This window comes from Callionymus lyra, chromosome 2 (genome assembly GCF_982586985.1).
Source record: "Callionymus lyra chromosome 2, fCalLyr1.hap1.1, whole genome shotgun sequence".
In the NCBI taxonomy this organism is placed as follows: domain Eukaryota; kingdom Metazoa; phylum Chordata; class Actinopteri; order Syngnathiformes; family Callionymidae; genus Callionymus; species Callionymus lyra.
The window spans coordinates 23873410-23893495 of record NC_141819.1 but is presented as its reverse complement, the minus strand read 5'-3'; the positions used below and the strand labels follow the sequence as shown (position 1 = coordinate 23893495).

The 20086-nt window shown below is 38.5% G+C and overlaps 1 protein-coding gene across 1 annotated transcript in view; it reads left to right on the top strand.

The window, feature by feature from the left end:
• Nucleotides 1-20086, top strand: part of psme4b (proteasome activator subunit 4b) — a 39981-nt gene that overhangs the window by 13230 nt on the left and 6665 nt on the right. The window contains exons 17-41 of the mRNA XM_087784234.1: nt 169-238; nt 524-591; nt 3427-3630; nt 5048-5205; nt 5284-5379; nt 5450-5505; nt 5621-5677; nt 5936-5991; nt 6094-6192; nt 6265-6327; nt 6993-7088; nt 7209-7340; nt 9596-9805; nt 9876-10012; nt 10862-10915; nt 11056-11185; nt 11351-11432; nt 12284-12437; nt 12884-12950; nt 16165-16290; nt 16449-16601; nt 16673-16777; nt 16851-16942; nt 18761-18892; nt 19021-19223. Of these exons, the coding sequence (XP_087640360.1) occupies nt 169-238; nt 524-591; nt 3427-3630; nt 5048-5205; nt 5284-5379; nt 5450-5505; nt 5621-5677; nt 5936-5991; nt 6094-6192; nt 6265-6327; nt 6993-7088; nt 7209-7340; nt 9596-9805; nt 9876-10012; nt 10862-10915; nt 11056-11185; nt 11351-11432; nt 12284-12437; nt 12884-12950; nt 16165-16290; nt 16449-16601; nt 16673-16777; nt 16851-16942; nt 18761-18892; nt 19021-19223 (2800 nt within the window). The remainder of the gene's footprint in view (nt 1-168; nt 239-523; nt 592-3426; nt 3631-5047; nt 5206-5283; nt 5380-5449; nt 5506-5620; nt 5678-5935; nt 5992-6093; nt 6193-6264; nt 6328-6992; nt 7089-7208; nt 7341-9595; nt 9806-9875; nt 10013-10861; nt 10916-11055; nt 11186-11350; nt 11433-12283; nt 12438-12883; nt 12951-16164; nt 16291-16448; nt 16602-16672; nt 16778-16850; nt 16943-18760; nt 18893-19020; nt 19224-20086) is intronic.

The following is a 20086-nucleotide window of genomic DNA, read 5'->3' as shown; positions in this document are numbered from 1 at the left end:
TGGAATGTTAACAAGAATGATCGCAACACATGCTGTTTCTCTCTGTTTGACTCCTGTGATTATTTCTCCTTCTACTTTCTGGGTTTCTTTGCCTTTACATTTATTTCCAGCCCTAGCGTGTAAATATATGCATCTTTGTGTGAGTGAGCATGTTGATTTGTGTTGCAGTGTCACCCTGCTGAGTCTCTGCGTCTGTTCATCCCTCACTGCTGCAGTGTCATTTTCCACATTACTGACAGTCAGTACTTCATTATAAGTGTGTGTGTAGTGTAGATCTGTTCATGTGAGCCTGTAGAAATATAGTTTTAACTGCCTAATTAAATCAGATGCTTTAAATGGCATCTGTGGTCATTAGTCTTTAGCTTGGTGTACATGTATATATTTCTTATATTGAGTCAGTCCCTCTGACAGATTTGATCTGTGGAGCCTCGCTGCTGAAAACGGACTTTAAAATGAATCTAGAGGCTCATCCTGTCACAGGAGCAATTCACCAGATAACTCTCTCTGTAATGTGTGTGTGCAGACGAGGAGCTGCAAAGTGAAGAGGAGCTGGATAAGGAGCTGTTGTGGAATCTCCAGCTGCTCTCAGAGGTGAGACAAGGATCCATCATGTCACGAAAACCTTGACACTCTCTCTCAAAAAAAACCCCTATAAGTGGTCTCTGCTACTTTGAGTCTTGTTTATTCTTGCACTGGAGGCAGATTCTGTCAGAAGAGCTATCTCATTTTCTTTGACATCTGAGATTTCATTCTGGAAATAAAGATACTTTTCTTAGAAGTGAGGACATGTTGCTGCGCTGCTGCTCCATCTGACACTCCTCAGTAACGATTTCTGTTTAGAAGCATGATTTATTGAGTTGAAGGTCTCTCTCACGGGCTCAGAGTTATTTGTCATTTAAAAAGCAATTTTAATCGTGACACATTTATATGTCAATATTAGTCTTCTGGTTTAGCCCTCCTTGTGCTGTAATGTAGTTCAAGATTACAATTTTGGGGGCCTTTGATTTATTTCATTGTATGTACAGGTTTTCTATATGATTGGAGTCAGGTCTAAATAGTATAAAAACAAATAAAATGTATTATTATTGTTAATGTTTCAGTGTTTGCGAAATGCTTAAGGTCAAATGTTGAAGATGAATCACCATCTCATTGTACATTTAACATGTTTTCGTCTCTTTAATCATCAATACACTGCTACCTCTCTGTTTTATATTTTTAATCTTGCTGTCTGAATTCTCATTTTGTCATTTGACAGGCCTTCTTCACAGAATGACAAAAACTTTCCCTATGAATATTTTACCTCCTCATGGGTGATATTGAATTTTTCTATATTTTAGATAAAGTCAAGAAAAGGGTGGCATGTTTTTGTACCACAGACTAACTTTTGGGTGCAGAAATGAAAATATTAAAATATTAAAAACTACTCTTCATCAAGTGACATTAATTTGAGATTTCACGAAAATAGTTTATATTTGGATGAAAGAAGTAAGTTAAAAAATATGAAGAGAAAATATATTGTTGCTCCTATGTGTGGGTGAAGGGATTTTTTTCAGACCTACATTTTTGGATCATTTATTGGACTAAAAGTAGTGCCATCTCATTGACTGATTTAATTATAAGAAAGTATAAATACAGAGGCAAAAGGGTTCTTCTGACTGACTCTGAAGCAGAAATATATATCGACTATATCTTCAAAACTATTTTTTTTATTAGTCATAAATGATGCCTAAACAAACACTCAGGAGTTGAGGACAGATTTTAATCTGTTTAAATACAACACCATGAAGTATTGGGTTGTTTTCTAAGTGCTTAGCAACATATTTTTTTCTGTCACTATTTCTTCCAATTTCTCACATTGATGTGATTTGCAGGTAGAAGTCAATTATTTTAATGTATGCTGATAACACCTGCACAATTGTCTTTGAAAAATGTTGATTCAATTCGAAGATAAGCAGATCTCTTTTCTGGCTTTCCTCCATTAATCATCTGTTTGACACTTTCAACAAATATGACGTTAACTTCACTCATTAAAGATCTCAGTCTGATATTATCTCAATATGAATACAGACAGCTGTCATGTTATTAGCAAATACAGAAAATAACGATAAATAAACAAACAAAATGAAAATGAACATCTCCTCCACTAACACAGCAATTAACAGCAATTATTTTCTCTGACTTCTAATATAAGGAAAATTAAACAGCTCGCCTACGTCAAACGAGTGCGTCCCTGAAGCGATATGGATGCTCAAAATCTTCATACCTCATAAGTGTTATGAAAGTATAGTCGCGTGTTATTCTTGTGTTATCCAGTGAAAGAATAAATAACCAGCTCCTATGTTTCTAGTGAACATTGTAGCTGTGTCCGTTCCATACAGTCCTCCGGGCACTTCTGTCTTTTATTAACTAATCACACATTCTTTGGACAGAACTTGTATACATAAGAATTTCATAATCGTTATAACATCAAACAGATTTAAGTACCAGCAGTCATACTGCACAGTTTCATGAATTTGCCTGATTCCCCTGAGAAGCGGGGTCTTGAAGTAGTGAAAGTCATTGTTATATAAATAATCGGCGACTCCAATTGAAGCACATAGTTTTGATTGTTTAGGCGCTTTGTGACCCTAGTCTGGAAAAGCACTCTATTAATATAAATATAAATTACTTACTCATACCACCGGGTGGGAATAAATTTTGACATTATAGAAAAATATTAAAAGTTGTATTTACCACCTTGACGCCCTATAAATTTGGAAAATGTGTTCTATTAAAACAAAAGAGCTTAAAGGCACCATGTTTTAATTAAAATAATGTCATCTGATATTAAACATGTTAATATAAAAAAAACAAATGCAGGCATTCTAGTCATAAATATTACTGCTAAAATGAACTTAAGAACTTAAGTGCGTAAGCTTTAAAATTGTATTAGTTTTATTTCTGCTCATGGAGGCCCGAAGAGCTGTCAAAGGGCAGCACAATGTGTGATCTGCAGTCTCACAAATGACTCCCCTGCTCTTTTGAGAAGATGTAAATCAATAAAAAATGATTGTGGGTGTATTCTCGCAGCTTACAAAAGCTAGCTTGCTTCTATTTCAGGCATTTTAGGACAAACTTGTGTCGCCTCTCCTCCCTTTTCCGCTGCATTGCTGCTTGTGTAAAAAAGCAATGATGAAACAATATTTCTTCTCGTGGTGCACTCGCTTCACAATCATAAATATCAAAGCTCCTCGTCATTAACCAGAACACATTGATACCCTTTCTGTTTTGTTTTACTACTCCTGGGAGCCCGATGCGGATGGGAATGAGCCAGATGCTGTGATTTACTGGGGAACCTCAATATTTAATAAGCAACTCTCTGCTGAATTGTCAAAGTGTGTGTTTGCGTGCACACATCTGTGTCTATCTGCTGTTGTTTTTTTTTAGGTTACCCGTGTGGATGGTGAACAGCTGTTAAAATACCAAGGGGATCTGCAGCGTGTCTTGTGTGTGTGCGTGCGCCTGCGGTGCAAACGCGCGTACACACTGGCCTGTTGTCTACTGGAACACACACTTCGCTCACTATCCCTCATCTATCCCACTGAGTACCGCAGCACCTCTGGAGGCTTCGATCAGGACCTCCCCATACGGGTAAACAGAGGCGCACAAAGTGACTGAACAACTACATGCGCTCACTTTGAATGCTCAATATTTATCACAACACTCTAATCATTTCCTCAACTGTGATCGAAAGAGGCAGTTTTCTAACAAATATACAAAACACTTGTGTGGATAAAATTAGATGAGCATGAAATATAAAGTGCTTATCAGAACGCAGCCATCTGTTTCCAAGGAGTCTTAAAACCAAATGACATTTAAAAGGCCAAACTGTTGAAGCAAGCACTCTCTATTTTTGTATCTCCTCATGACACATTGGTGTTGGCATACAGAGAGTGAAAATGTGAATCTATGAATAATATGGCAACAACAAAAAATATCTTTCACGCTAGTTCAGCTACAAACGCCGTCTTCAATGTTGCCCTTTAGCAACTATAATTTAAGATTTCCATTTTTCATGTTGCAAGTATCAGCTGTTGATAGAAACCATATGACTGCATGAACTAAATACAAATAAAAAATCTAGAATTGATCTACATTTGCTGAACTCAAGATATAAATCAGGCGCATAAGTGATTTCATGTTTCCTGCTGGTTGTTGTCTTAAAATCAAAGGTAGGACAATGTTCATGTTGATGTGGTGACGTATCGATGTCAGTGTTTAACATATAAAATAGAGATAATGGATTTCAACATTTTTACAAAGACTTCCAATAGGTGATGTTGAATAAAAGGAATATAATGGGATTCTTTGTTGAAGGAGGACAAACACATAGATAATTAAAACAAATTGAAGCTCCAAGAATTAAAAAAGACAACAATCAAACTCATAAAAACTTGTATGTATTTTGTTCGGTCCACGACTGCTAATCGACCGATTTTGTGATTGAATTTGACATTCCTGGGATAGATATCATGCTATGGTTCAGCAGTGATGTACTTTAAAAAGGAAATTCAAGGTAAATGGAGAGAATGACGATCAAACAATTGGCTTTCATGAGTGAGGCTCAAAGCTAAACACTTTCTTCTGACTGCTAGATAAAACCAGTTTTCTAGTTGGTGTAATGTGTTAGTTACTCACACTTCTGATGTAGAGAAACATACCCTGTAGTTTCATCACATATTTTCTCTAATTAATTTGTACTCGTCAGCCAGATGAAGTGTTACACATTTAATTTGTATAAATATAAACTATATATAGACATACAGGGCCAGTATTAACTGTTTCCAGGAAATGTAATTTCCCAGAGATATAGTATGGAATCAGGTATTTGGTTAAATGCCTGTTTTATGTTAAATATGTTATCTCTTGTGTTCTTTTTTGTATTCTTTTACAATCTTCTTGTGAAGCTGCTATGCTGTTGTCTGACATTAAGGTTTATTTAGTCACGTTTTGGGATGATTTGTGTTTGTCTTTCATCCTGCAACATTTTCTTTCTCTCCATGTCCAGGACTGGGGCAGAGCTGGCGACGTGGCAGCGTTGGGTGTGTGCTGGCATGTGCCGAATAAGGACGAGGAGGATTTTGTTTTCCAGCTGTTGTCCCTCCTCCTGCACCCGGAGCTGGAGAGAATCAAGCTGCACGTCTCTGGAGATCAGCCGATGAGCAGGTGTGAAATCACATTTCAAACGCTAGTTTGGATGAAGATCCGATTTAAAACCACTGCACTGCTGGGTCTACATCTCAGGGAGGAGCTGTTGCAGAGTCTTGCAGTCGTGCACCACAGTCTGCTGGGGGCCGGGAGTATGCTGGCCCCTCTGAATGGCCCACACGTGTCTGACCTGTAAGTTGTGCAGTTATACAAAATAAATCAAGACTTATTTGTATAAGTGAATCCTACTTTTCTTTCTCAGTGTCCCCTCCATGGTGAGGATGAGTGAGATCAAGCTGTACATCGGTGTCACGTACGGTAAGAATAAGCCTAAAAGCATCGGAAGACATTCAATTAAAAGTAGCAAGACTGGAAAAAGCCACTCATCCTGTATTCTCTGTCCACACCTGGCTGTCGGTCTGTCGTGCTGCAGATGACTCACGGGAGAACTTCAGAGAAACCATCTGCCAAGTCTTGAGACTGCTGCTACGTAAGTGCAGATTTTAACTCCATTAAGCTCTCACTGGCTTGTTAGTCACTGCCAGCTTGTCTGCTGGAGAAATTGCAACAAGAATGTTTGTTTTCTGGACGGGCACGAGCGGAACAGAGGAGCCATGTCAACGTCTGTCACTCTGCTGGGCTCATGAGATTGAGGGAAATCTTTAAAAGCATGCGGCCCAGATCCCAACATCACAGAGCCGTCTTTTTAAAATATGCAGTTTACTCACATATTTCTCTTTCCAAGCAGATCACATTCTGAAACACTCGGAGGACGACACCAAGTCATTGTTTGTCATCATTAAGGTGCCCTGCCTGTGCTTCTTCCTTATTCTTTTTTACATGCTGCTATTCTCATCTATTCACTGAGCCTTAAAATGATCTCATCTGTCTTCACTGTCGTCACAGATCATCAGCGACCTCATGTTCTTCCGAGGCACTCACAAGAAGGAGTTTGACTCGCGCTGGAAGAGTTTCACTCTTGTCAAGAAGTCCATGGAAAACCGGGTGAGTGTGAGAAGAAGACGATTGGAAAAGATCGCAAATATCCTTCAGATTCTGATGGTTTCTGTTCTGCAGCTTCTTGGGAAGAAACAACATATCAGGGCTTTGCTCATTGACCGGGTTCTACTGCAGCATGAGGTCAGCATGACTACATTCATTTGACACATTTGAAAAAGACATTCTTTGTCTTCTTTTATTTTTCATTATCCTCATGGAATGCAGTCGCACTTTGCTTTAGATATATTACTCTCTAAGTGCGACTGGACCAAACTGCTCATATTCAGGAGCTTTACAATGAAAGTTCTATGTTTTTGATGTGTTTTTTTTTATTATGACAAACAAGTGGTCCAGTTCTCTGGTTCTCTCCTCTTCAATTTTTTTTCTGAAGCTAAAACATTTTGATTATTTAATTTCTAACGGTGTTAAAAAATATTGATATGGCGATATATCGCAATATTCAATTCCACGATACTGTATCGCTATTCGACAGCACAGTATAGATTATTAAAAAAATAATATATATATTTAATCTTTAGCTTGCAAATCATTTTTTATCAATTATCACTACATAATCCGCAGCTAAATGATGACTAAGAAAACAAATGAAAGTAGTTACGACTTTGTCAAGAGTCATGTGGTCTGTAAATTCTGAAACACCAGAGGAAAGTACTCTAAATACTACAAATATCTCCTTGTTCCTACAGTATCGCAATGTATCGGCATATATCGTATTGTTGTTTCTGTATGTGTCGTATCGCCACATTCTTGCCAACACAGTCCTAGTCATTTCCCTGTGACTGTAGATGAGGAAGCTGGTGGTGGAAGGCAGTGAATATAAAGTTGTGCATCAGGAGCTGCTCTGTGATCTGCTGCTTCTGTCTACCAGCACATACAGTCAGGTGAGACACACAGCTGCTGTTCATTAGGCCGATATGACACATTAATTACATAAGTAGTTTACTGATGCTGTTTACAACCCCGGCATGCGTGCTGCTAAATATGTGTTTGTGATTGTGTAGGTGCGCAGCAGGGCTCAAAATGTGCTGATGACTGCTCTAGCAACGTACAGCTTCGCGTACAGAGACCTGATTCCAAGAATCCTACAACTGCTGTCACCACAACACACCAGTGATGCACATCAGCAGTTCAAGGTAACACGGTTTTACTTTGCTGACGGTGAGAGTGCAACTATGCTTTTTTAAAATCTGTGTCATCCATGAAAGTTGCAATCACAAACTCCAGCAAGCCTGGGGCGGCACAAACAATTAAGAAAATGGCATTTTTGGAAAATGTTTTTCAAAAGTCGGGAACAGAAACTGTGACCATGTCCTGTGTCCACTCAGAGCGTCGAACTACAGCTCCGTAGTAGTTGCTGCGTCTCACTCTGTCACACATGGAGTTTACAAAGCATTTCTAAAGGCAACACCCAGTTAATGTTTCGGATAAGATGAGATTATGTGTAAGTAATGTTTTATTTCGAAAACTGAAAGGAACTACCTTGATATGCATTAAATAGTGTTTGACTGGTTGATAAGTTGTGTGAAATGGTTGTCAAAACACAATTATGTGCTTATTCTTTGTGATTATTACCAAACCATCATACTAGTACTGTCAGCCTGTTCGCTCAACAGCGTCAATAAAATTCTGAAAATGTGCGACAGCATTTTCAACATAGCTCTGTGCTCATTTCCCATGAGGTCGTTTTTATTGGATTCTAAGCAGCAAGAGTGAAATTACAGGATACTTTTAACCAGTATTTTCAAAACTTTTTGAGTAACGATAATATTTTAAGTAAAAAAAAAAATGACACGACTCGCCAGTAAACAAAATAAAATAAAATGTTAAACTAAAAACCTTTCACAGTGCAGCTTGAGTGACGACTACAGTGCGTTTCAATCAAATATACCCTGGCAACACTTTTTGAGCATAAACGAGTCGATGTCAAAGGAGAAGATGGAAGCTGATGACTGCTGGCACCATTGTTGTTTTGATAAATCTGACGCAGCAGCATTTCTGTGAAGTTAGACGCTGTTGTACCACTTCCAATAGCTGTGTTTTTGTAACGCTAGCGTTTGGACCAAACTTTCCCACTTTGGAATCCGCTATCAAAAAAGGGCTAGATTGGCACCAGGATTACAAATTGTTAAAGTAGAAATTAATTAAAAAATTAAATATGACAATTTTCACCTGATGATTTCCGAAGGCACAGTCGCTTGGAATCACTGAAATAAACAATTTATGTATATGTGTCATTAGATGCATCTTTTGTTGTTGGAGTTTTGATTGAAATCATTAAAAAAAAAAAGATTACCTTTGACATTTTTATCCTCCGTCTTGCACTCAAGTGGTTCTTGCTGCCAGCATCAAAGATATGGCGTTCAAAAAACATACTGGCTGTAAAAAATGAACGTCACCAGCTATTTTATTTATGCGTTATTATGTCGTTTCGTCAGTGACTTCATCCTGATGCAGGAAGGTAAATATAAAGTTGAAAATCATTATACTATTGGTTGTTTTCCTTGTGACACTTCCTTACTACATGATTCTGCATTTGAGTTGAAGATGGAAAATCCTGTTTTTAGAGCTTTGGCTTCTGGCTTCGCTCTTTTTCATTTGTTGAAATATAATTCAATGGTATGAAAACTAAAACCCACAGGGATCTTCCTTATTGTCATTTACCATTTATATTGTCTTTTATTATTTTCTAATCCAGCATTTCCTTGGGTAAATCTCTGACCAGGAGGTCATGTGATGTGTCTATCTTGTCCAAACAATTCATTGAAATGTTCAGATTGACAGGTTGATAAAGGTTTAAGAAGCTGATTACATGTTTGGTTATCCTGAAGTTCCATCTGTATCTAAAGTTTGAAGGAATCGTCATTCACTTGTATGGCACTTGTAGTTGTGGAATACACTGAACAGAGCGTTTGACAAAGGTGTGATCAACTTGTGATTTCCATTTGGCAAATTCACACTTGAGGTGAGAATTTAGATAATTATTCTGAGTTATTTTGAGCCGCGCATATTTCGTGTGTCGCTCGATGATTTCATGGTTTCCTCTGTTGTTCTTGTGGGGCTCGAAATATTATGATTATACAATCAAAATGTGTCACATTTAGTTCCCACTTACCTGCTCATTCTGCGCCTCATTTTATGTTTCCAACACCTCATTCGGCTGATTTTGCTCCGCCATAATTGTGTAAACTGCTCAAGCGTGAGCCCCGTGAGTAAGTGCTGAGAAGTAGCTGCTCTGACTCATTCGATGAGACAGATGTTGAGCACGGTGACTGATCGATTCTGCGGCTGGTAAAGAAGATGAAAGATAATCCAGCCAATGTCCAAGACAGCCTATTAACCTGTGATGTATGATTTTGAAAATCCCTGAGTCCATATGTTTGTCCTGTAGGGCGCCTTGTATTGCCTTCTGGGCATCAACAGCGGCTTCTGCCCCTCCAGCGCTCGAGACTGGGACTGCGTTGGAGAGGTTTGGCCGACTCTTGTCCGCTGTGGACTCTCCCCTTCCATGACCCTGAAGAAGCAGTCTGTTGGTCATCTCCTCGATGACATTATTGACCGGGTCCATCGTCAGTACGACACCATTGGGATCTATTTCACTGTAAGATTTTTATTATCATTCCCATGCATACTTGAACCATTTTAATGATTAGCGCTTAATGTTTCTTTAGATTTCAGAAGGTTGTGTGGTGATCGCCAACCAGATGATGCAATCTGACAACCCCACACCTTGTTTGGAGTCGCCCTCAAAAGAGGAGCTCAAGGAGGGGCTTCAACGCCAACGAATTAAAAATGTTGTTTCAGCAAGGTTGGAATATTTGACTTCTACTTTTACTTTTAAAAACACAATATTGGTTGAATTAGATAAATTAATGCATAATCAGCTCATTCATTTTATATATAGTTGTGATCTGCCGTAGCTGTCAATCAAGTAGTAACTCCTAAGTGTATCATGTGACAGAAAAGAAAACATGGAATGACTAAAATCACTGTTTTTGTCAGAACAATGTCAAAGCTACTGATGTGAGAACCCAAAAGTCATGGTTCACCCAAAATTGAAACTTCACTCATTTTCTACTCACCCTCATGTGGACTAAGGGTTGGGATTATTTTCACAGTAATCTTCTACTTTTTAGAGTTGTAGAAAAAAATGTATGTTCATTTGAATGAAGTGAATCATGCTATAATCATATTTTCAATGACTATCGCACAACATAAACAAAGATGGTCTTAATTGTTACATAAACACATTGAGGTTATTATGGCTGTTGGAACAAGAATTTTCTTGCCTGTTACCACATTTTCTAAGGTGAGAACTAAGGAGTAAGAAGAAGAAATCTAGACCATAAAATGGTTCTAACAAGAATTTATTTATTTTATTATCCTTTATTTTTGGTTAAAGAGTCATATTCTAATGAATTGTGGTCATTTAAATAAGTATGTAAGTGATGCAAGTAACTTTCTTTCTTTGTATCCATGTATTATTCTGTGATTTTAATCAACTTTGCTTGTTATAAAGGTTTACAACAGCTTATCTAATGTGAATTTCATTAAGTGATTCATATCTTGGATATTAAGTGTTTATGTGGTGACTGTTTAAGATTTCTGGGCGAGGAGTGTTTGCACGACTGGCTAACCACTCTGCTCTTCTATTAAGGAAATATGAGAAGCTTGTCAATGACCTTTTGGATTGCCTTGAAGACAGAGAGCTGTAGGTTTCCTCTTCTTTCAATTTCAGTCTTTTGCTTGAATCTGTGTGTCTGCAGAGCAAATGTCAAAATTCCTAAATCCACTGTGACATCGAATGTGGATGATTGAAAGTCTGATGTTTGTGCCGTCTTTTGATTTCAGGCCTTGGAAGTTTGAGCACATGGCAGCTGATCTGTTGTCACTGCTGCTGAGGGACGATCACCCTCTGCCCCCAGACGCTGTCCTTTACTTCACCCAGAGTCTCATACACGACTCCATCAGTATACGCAAAGTTAGTTGGTTTTTTGACCCTTTTGCTACTCGGCCAACAGGCAAGCTTTTTTATTTGAAAATAAAGGATGACAAAGGCAAAACATCAGCTAATTGTACCATCATGTTCCAGATTATACAGGGAATCATCATGAGATATTTACAATGGTGTCAAATTCTGTTCCAGGTTGCGATCTCTGCCGTAGCTGCCATCCTGAAACAACTCAAACGACCGAGAAAAAAAGTTTCAGTCAAGCTGTCGGACGTCTGTGAGTAAACCTTGATAATGATAGACTGTGACCTTTGACAAAAGTGATCCCCAACACATAAAATATTGGTATACCTATAGTCTTTTTTAATAATGTTGTCATAATATGTATATGTATATATATATATATATATATACAAAAATAAGAAAATCCTTTTAACTATTTGACTTGAACTTTTGGAACAGCCTTTTTGTCCAACTATAATCACTCCATTAAACAATGTATAGTATATTTTTGCCTTTGTAATTCCTGAGCGAAAAGAAGAGCGAACATTTTCTGCTACAAAAAATAAGGAAAAATGGCAAAATATTTACCTTTAGCTAATTCTGGTGAATAAATAGGTTCGTTTTTTTTTCATTTCAATTATTGTTTATATTATTTTAAGGCAGGTGTTGCCAAAGTGAACAAGTTGGAATAACAAGTTTGGTTGGAAAAAGAACAGAAAATCCACACAGATGATTGAAGAAAAAAACAAATCACAAATATCGTCTTTTTCTATTTAATATGCAAATGAAGAATGATGAACTGTGATTCGTTACCCATTTCCGAGGGGTCTATGAAGGTGGGCGGCAAATACGTTTTCTCTCCATTCGCTTTTATTTCCACAAGTTCAAGGATTTGATTTTGCTCTTCTTGCTTAAATAAACGACTTTCTTAGCTGTAACTGTGGGCTTTGATTTTGACACATGCTGTAAGGTCAGCAATTTTTTGGTCTGTGGGAGGAAAGAACCCACTCGCGCAATTACACACTAAAGAACTGACACAAATCACCACAGAGGGTAAACCTGTTTCCATTCTTTGTAATAAAATGTTTAATGTGTAGCTTAATTAATGATGTATCTTTGCTCTAGGTGGCGTCGAGGAGCATGGAGGCCAATCTGTGGGTGATCGTGAGGAGAACAAGTGGCTGCAGTACGACAGCAAGAACCTCCCCGTCACTGAGGAGCAGTGGGAGGCACAGCAGTATGTGGAGAAGACGCACTTGGGCTACTACTCGTGGCCGAGGTACAGCGTGACAGCGGTTGTGTGGTAGATATAGCGAGGCGGGAAGTAGATTAACTGCTCACTTGCATGGAGCTAAATAGCTGATTGACTCAACTGCCAGGATGATGTGAAGCCCGTCTTTGTCACATTTGTGGCTAACTTTATGTCTGTCGAACTGCCGGGTGACTGATTTGAGGGGCTGGATGACTGAACAGGGCGGTGAACAGGCTTTCTGTCACGGACCGGCCTAGATAAGGCTGACTAAACGACTTACAGCCTGGCCTAGATAGAAGATTTGATGTATCGTCCGAGAGCCGGCTGGCTGGCTGTCTCGGTGCGCGGGCGGTGTGCTGACTAACTGACTTTTTAATCATTCATTTATCCTTTGTGTTAAGACAGTATGTGTCCCTCCACTCTCTTATCTATAAATCACGTCGCCCTGCTCTGTTGTCTCCTGCTCCATTTAGAGAAATGATGATCTACGCAGCTCCCGAGAAGCTTAAAGATGACCTGCCGTACGAGGAGATGAGTGAGGTACGCGCTCGCCTGCTCAACACAACACATGGAGAGTTCCTCATCTACAATTGACATGACATCAGACTGAAATAATATATAACAATAAGAGATTGTCTCCAAAAAATGAAACGCATCCCTTAATAATTTATCTCAAGTTATTTTCCTCTTTCAAATAAAAAGGGAAATTGTAAAGTTTTAGGTGTGTCAAGACACTAACAACTTTGTTAGGCTTTTTTATTAAATAGCCCCATTTTCAACTTGGAATTTATAGATATACAGAACTGTGCAAAAGTGGAAGGCAGGTGTTGAAAAAAATGCTGTAAACTAAGAATGTTTTCATAAATAATAATTGTTTATTTTTATCAATTTAGAAATTGCAAAGTGAGCGAACAAAAGAAGAACAAAAGAAATCTAAATCTAGTCAATATTTGTTGTTACTACCCTTTGCCTTCAAACCAGCATCAACTCTTAAAGGTACATTTGCACAAAGTCAAGGGTTTTATAGGATTATAGTGTATGATCGACTAATTATACCAAACAGATGCTAATGATCATCAGTTTCACAAGTAGGTTGAAACACAGTCATTAAGTGAAAAAGATACAGTTTTGTAGAAGCTTAAAACTGGGTGAGGAACAAACTCTGCTACCAAGCTGAGGATGTGGAAGACAGTTTCATGTCACAGGTCATACATCATGTTAAGACTTATCACAGCAAAAAGACACAAGGTAGTTCTACTGCATCAGCAAGGTTCCTCCCAGACAAAGATTTCAAAGCAGACTGAGGTTTCAAGATGTTCAAGATCTTTTGAAGAAGCATAAAGAAACGGTCTACCTTGAGGATTGTAGACGCAGTGGTCGTCCAAGGAAATTTAGTGCAGCAGATGAAAGACACATCAAGATTATTTCCCTTCGAAATCAGAAGATGTCCAGCCGTGCCATCACCTCAGAACTGGCAGAAACCAGTGGGACCCAGGTAAACCATCTACTGTCCAGAAAAGTCTGTCCAGAAGTGGTCCTCATGGAAGAGTTGCAGCCAAAAAGCCATTCCTCCGACAAGGAAACAAGCGACTCAACTATTCACGAAAGCTTAGGAACTGGGGTTCAGAAAAATGGCAGCAGGTGCTCTGGACTGGAGTAAATATTTGGCTTTAGCAGAAGGCAGTTTGTTCACCGAAGGGCTGGAGAGCCGTACAATAATGAGTGGCAACAGTGAAACATGGTGGAGGTTCTTGCAAGTTTTGGGCTGCATTTCTGCAAATGGAGTTGGAGATTTGGTCAGTATTAATGGTTTCCTCAATGCTGAGATATACAGGCAGATACTTATCCATCATGCAATGCCACATGCAATGCCATCAGGGAGGCGTATGATTGGCCCAAAATGTATTCTGCAGCAGGACAACGACCCCAAACATACAGCCAATGTCATTAAGAAACAAGTCCTGGAAGTGATGGTATGGACCCCACAGAGCCCTGATCTCAACATCATGGAGTCTGTCTGAGATCACCTGAAGAGACAGGATTTGAGAAACATCTACAGAACATCTGTGGTTAGTTCTCCAAGATGTTTGGAACAACCTACCAGCCGAGTTCCTTCAACAACTGTGTGCAAGTGAACCTAGAAAAATTGATGCTGTTTTGAAGGCAAAGGGTGGTCACACCGAATATTGATTTGATTGACATTTCTCTTCTGTTCATTCACTGCATTTTGTTAACTGATGAAACTATTAACACTACCATTTATGAAAGCATTCTTAGTTTACTGCCCCAAAAAAAAGTGTTGTATGTCCAAAATATATCCTGTTATGTATCTATACTCCTGACCATGTAGACCATATGTGTCAATTTGAGGCATGGGACCAAAATCCAGACCAGAAAGATGGTTTTATTAAGCTGTTATGGGCCACACAAAATCAAGTCAAATACTAGATCTAGATCATTAGCCAAGTTGTATTTTTTAAGACTAATTAAGTACTCCTGGTTATTCCAAAATGTAACTAAACCCTCAAACAAGATTTAAGAAAGTAAAGGTGAGGTTTTTGCTGCCATATTATATTATTATTGACATCAAAGTGTGCAGAATTATAATGCAACCAAATGGAAAACAATGTTTTTCCTATCTCACAGTTTATATTCACCGATGAAGTGATCATCATAACAAAAATAAAAGACTTCTTGAGAGATGCAGACTATTTCCTGAACTTGAAGCTTGAGGAAAGTGTTTCTTACCTGGACCATGTGTCTGAGCACTGAACACTTGGAGTTCTTGGAGCCTTCAGCTTATAAAGCTTGTAATTGAACCATATGAATAAAAAACATGTCTCTCAGAATGAGTGCCTAATAATTGTGCATAAACTGTCCTTGTCGAGGAGATGATTAATGATAACATGCCTGATGAAAAGGCTGCTGTCCAGAAACCGATATGGTTTCAATGTCAGGGATTGATCTGCAAAAATAATGGGATGGAAATTATTAAAATCAAATGAAAGCGTTTTCTTCAAAGAGAAAAAATGGGGGGGAAGGGGGGGGGCAATGCAAAGGTTACTCATAAATATACAGTACATCATTTTAATTTGGGACCTGGACTTCAAATATTGGATCTTACAAGATTGAGTTGTACTTTCTCTGATATGCACATATCAATAAAAAATATGTAATATCTCTGGGATACACTCTGAACATAATGTGTTCATGTCATAAATTCACCAGCAAGTGTATTTCTATTATCTGCCATGTTATAAGTTTATTTATTTTAGATTCAGTTTATTTCTGACCTATTAAATGAACAATAGTGGTTCCATTCCATCTTTGAATGGTGAACGAGAGGCAGAAATGAGTAAATACATAATATTTTTGTCAATAAATTAATTAGCCTCCTCAGTTGCACATTTTTTAATCGTTGTTTTTGATCTACTTAGTTTGATTGATTTTGGAACGTCTGCTTGACTTAATTAAAAAACGAAATATGTGATGCATCTTTATCTGTCTATTCTTCATGTTATCTGTTTAAATTGATCATTAACAGTTTAGTTAATGGACTTGTTTGTATTGTGTTTATTTATTCATCTATGTTTGACTCACCGATACATTGTTTATTTACATGGATACTGTTTATGGAATCACTTTTCTTTTCACCATTTCTTTCTAGAAAGGATTCTTGTTCTATCACCTTCTGCCTAAACCATAAAGTCCTCACGTCCTGACCACATCTACCGTGTGTTTTGTTGTCGCTCAGGGGGAAAAGATCATCTATGAATATTTCTCCGACCTGGAGTTTATCGACCAGCTGATAGACTATCTCTCTCTTGAGGACCGCAAAGGAAAAGACAGTTTCAACCCCCGACGCTTTTGTCTCTTCAAGGTGAATTTCAGCTCCATTGATTTATCCGAGCTTTTGAGAGAAGGTGGTTCCAGCTGGACCCAAGGCTGGATGTTCATGTTGTTCTCCATGTGACGATGCATAACCGACTGAAACCTTGGCTCACCACAAACCAAGCTCGCTGACGTTGTGATCGACAGGGGCTGTTTCGTAATTATGGCGACGTGTTCCTGCCTCTGCTGCTGCCTCACCTGAAGCAACTGGCCGCAGACCCCCACGAGAGCTCGCAGCGTTGTTTGTGCGAGATTACTGCCGGACTAATCAGAGGCAGCAAACTCTGGAGTTTCAGCAAGGTCACACAAACAAGTCCTCACTTCCTGATAACACACTGATAATTAACACAAGTGTGTTTCTGTGCGTGCAGGTCAACGAGCTGTGGCAAATTTTGTGTCCTTTGATTAGAACCGCGTTGACTCACATCACGTTGGAGACGTACACAGACTGGGGGACATGCATAGCAAGTGCTAGTGTAAGTTTGTCTCTTTATGAAGTGTTATTCTAGTTATTCTGCTCCTCAGCAGTGACCTGATGTTGTTCAACAGGAGGGACGTGATCCGAGGAAACTCCACTGGCTGTTTGAGATGCTGATGGAAAGTCCACTGAGTGGAGAGGGGGGGTCATTTAGAGATGCAAGGTCAGTGTTTTTGTGCATATCAGTCACATCCAGTCCTCACGTTCACAATGACTTACACCAGCCTGGTTCAGCTATGAACACACGTCTTCTTTTTTAATTTTGTGTGATCTTAAAATGCACCAGCGACATGGTCTTATGTGTTCAGTTGCTTTAAGCATTATTACATGATGTGGTAGTAGCCTAGCAAATATTTTGAGATTTAGCCGTGTGTTAACAAAGATGTGACACTTTTCCAGCATCAAGGTAAAAATGTTGGTGTTATTCTATTATGCGATTATGTCTGTTTGCAAATGTTGATTCAAATAACAGATGAGTACATGTTTGATGTGACCCTGAGTACCATCTGGACTCCCACTTGTCCAAAGAGAGCTACTTCACTTTCTTCCTCACCTAATTGGTGTATTGTGTAAATCTTAGAAAAACTACAGCCTCATGCCTTCCAATTGAGCTCATTTACTATGAACAGTATGTTTGTTTATTACATTTGTTTGTTTTAGTTTGTGGACAGTGCTAAGAACATGTGTTTTGTATTTGATTAGCACCATGACTGAAACTCATTTTCCCATTCATTGAATTTCATGTTCATCTACATTCAAATATAGAAGCCAGCAATCTGAAATGAAATGAGCTAAAAGTAATTTCTACGTCACTTTTCAATCAAAGTTCTAAATCTCTCAAGAGAAAACTAGTTGACGTCTCGGTCATAGTGAATTGCATTAGTTCACTGAAACTATTGCCTTCATGAAACATTTAAATAGATAAAAGCCTCAATAAAGTTAATCACTTTATGGCATGAAAAAGTAATAATACATTATTTATAAAGAGAAATAAAGAACCATTTTTTTGCATTCATTACAGTGTCTCTTGTTTGATATGGTATTTGAGAACTGGGACAAACAATCAATAATAAGGATGGGCTTAAATGTTGTTATTGGGTTCTATAATCAATATATGAATTAAATGAGATTTAGTGCAATAAAATGAACCTTAATTAAAAACGAGTGTTTTTTATTAGTTGATTGAAGAACACAAACAAGTCAACAACCTTCAGACTATATATCCACCGTTAATCTACTGTATTTTAAAAAAGACTTTACTGGAGGAAAAATCCGACCCAGGGCCTCATAGTATTCATGCACTCGTGATGACAGAGTACAACTGAACAGGTCATGTATAAATGTTTCTGACGGCAAACTACAATTTTTTTTTTTGGATATAATTTTGTTCATTACTCGTTAAACAGAACTAGATTATTTTTTAGTTTTTACATTATATTATAAATGTAAAAATATGTTTTTGAACGTCATTGCATGATGAATCAACTGTTGTTTTGTCATTACTGACATAAACAAATTAATTTAACCTTCTATTATTTTCCGTTTTATTCATTTTTCCCACCGTATAAAGTCTCTTTTTCTTCATCAAGGATTTTTCTTATTTGCTTGAGGGTCCCTCATAGCAGTCTCTATAATATTGCCCCTTGAGAAATGTAAGTGCCCACGCCTGAGGTAAAAGCTATACAGCGCCCCCTTTGAATCTGAAAAGATGTTCACTTTGTCACAGTTATTATACAGTAACTATTGTTAAATATGATGTCATGATGATAACAGGCTGTACAGACAGTATCTGTTGTATTTTGAGAAATTAAAAAAAAAAAAAAAAAAACGTCTGCCAGGTCTAATGTGTCTGGACCCTAATGTGTTTATGTCATCGTCGAGGTATCCGTTTCTGATTTCATCGTCCTGCAGTAACGTGAGAGGATGTGTGCTGTGCTGACGTGCTGCACTAACCCCCCGACTCTCCCTTCCTTTCTGTCAGTTTGCTGTATGTGCTTCAAGGTGGTCTGGCTCAGCAACAGTGGCGAGTATCTGAACTGCTGCACCGGCTCCTGGCTTACCTGGAGCCCAAACTCACCCAAGTGTATAAGAACGTCAGAGAGAGAATCGGAAGGTACCGATTATGTCATCTTGTTGAAAAGGGCTGAACGTTGTTAACCCTTGTTTTCTGTCTAGCTCTTCTGTCTTGCAGCAGTTCTTCCTTCTCTCACTGTTGTTGTTTTTCCTCCCCGCACTCTCCAGTGTCCTGACCTATATCTTCATGATCGACGTGGCTCTGCCCCACACCCTGCCCACGGCCTCCCCCCACGTGGCAGAGTTCGTCACTCGGGTCCTAGAGAGGCTCAAGCCCCTCACATCAGAGCCGGAGATCCACAACCATGTCCACGATGAGAACACCCAGGGGACGGACGAGCGCACCCAGGCTGTCAAACTACTCAAGACAGGTCAGACAGTGGATGGAGGCTGGTGGACAGTGTGCTGGGTACAGAGAGGGTGGGATTAAGACGACAGAAACAGAGTTTTTGACCTAGTGTCTAACCCTATAGTTATAATCTAATATGTCTTGTCGTAATAAATCACTATCTTGCTCTTGCTTTCAAACATGTTCCTCATAGCAAGAACATCATTGGTTGTTTTAATGGTTCTATAACACCTTGACGGTCCTGTCTCTTCCCTCAACATGTCCAAACTGTCGCATGTCGTCCTGAATCCCTCAAGTGTCAAACAAGGGCCGAGGGCCAGTTCTGACTCACCAACACTTTTTACATTGCCGATGAGAGCTTTTACCACAAAGCATATTGATATCGTCCAATTATTCCAGGATGCAGAAAGCGATAGATATCATGAACCTCACTGATTGTATTGTAATGAATGTGGGCACATTTTGAAACTTATTACTCAAACAATAATCTTTTTTTTTTTATTGTGACAGAGGAGCTCACACTTTTCTTTTAACATCCAAGCCGTTAAAAAAAAAAAAAATCTTCTCAATATATTGAGAATTCTTTATATTGTTTATGTTGATGTACATGTTGAACAGAACACAACTAGGTACATTTTTCTCATAACATGTGTTCACTTGCACTGAATGAATTATTAGGTCAATGCATCAGAACATGAATTAGTTTAATCAAGGGTTTTTAGTAAGAGAAACTTAAAAGCCGTTCTAATTAAAAGCTGGTTTATCCAATTAACATGTTGGTGCACCGATCAACTGGACCTTCAAACATATTTATTAAGGCACACAAAGTGTCATTAAAGTTGTAGATGAACTTATATTAACAGCATAAAATAGAGTCGAAGCAAA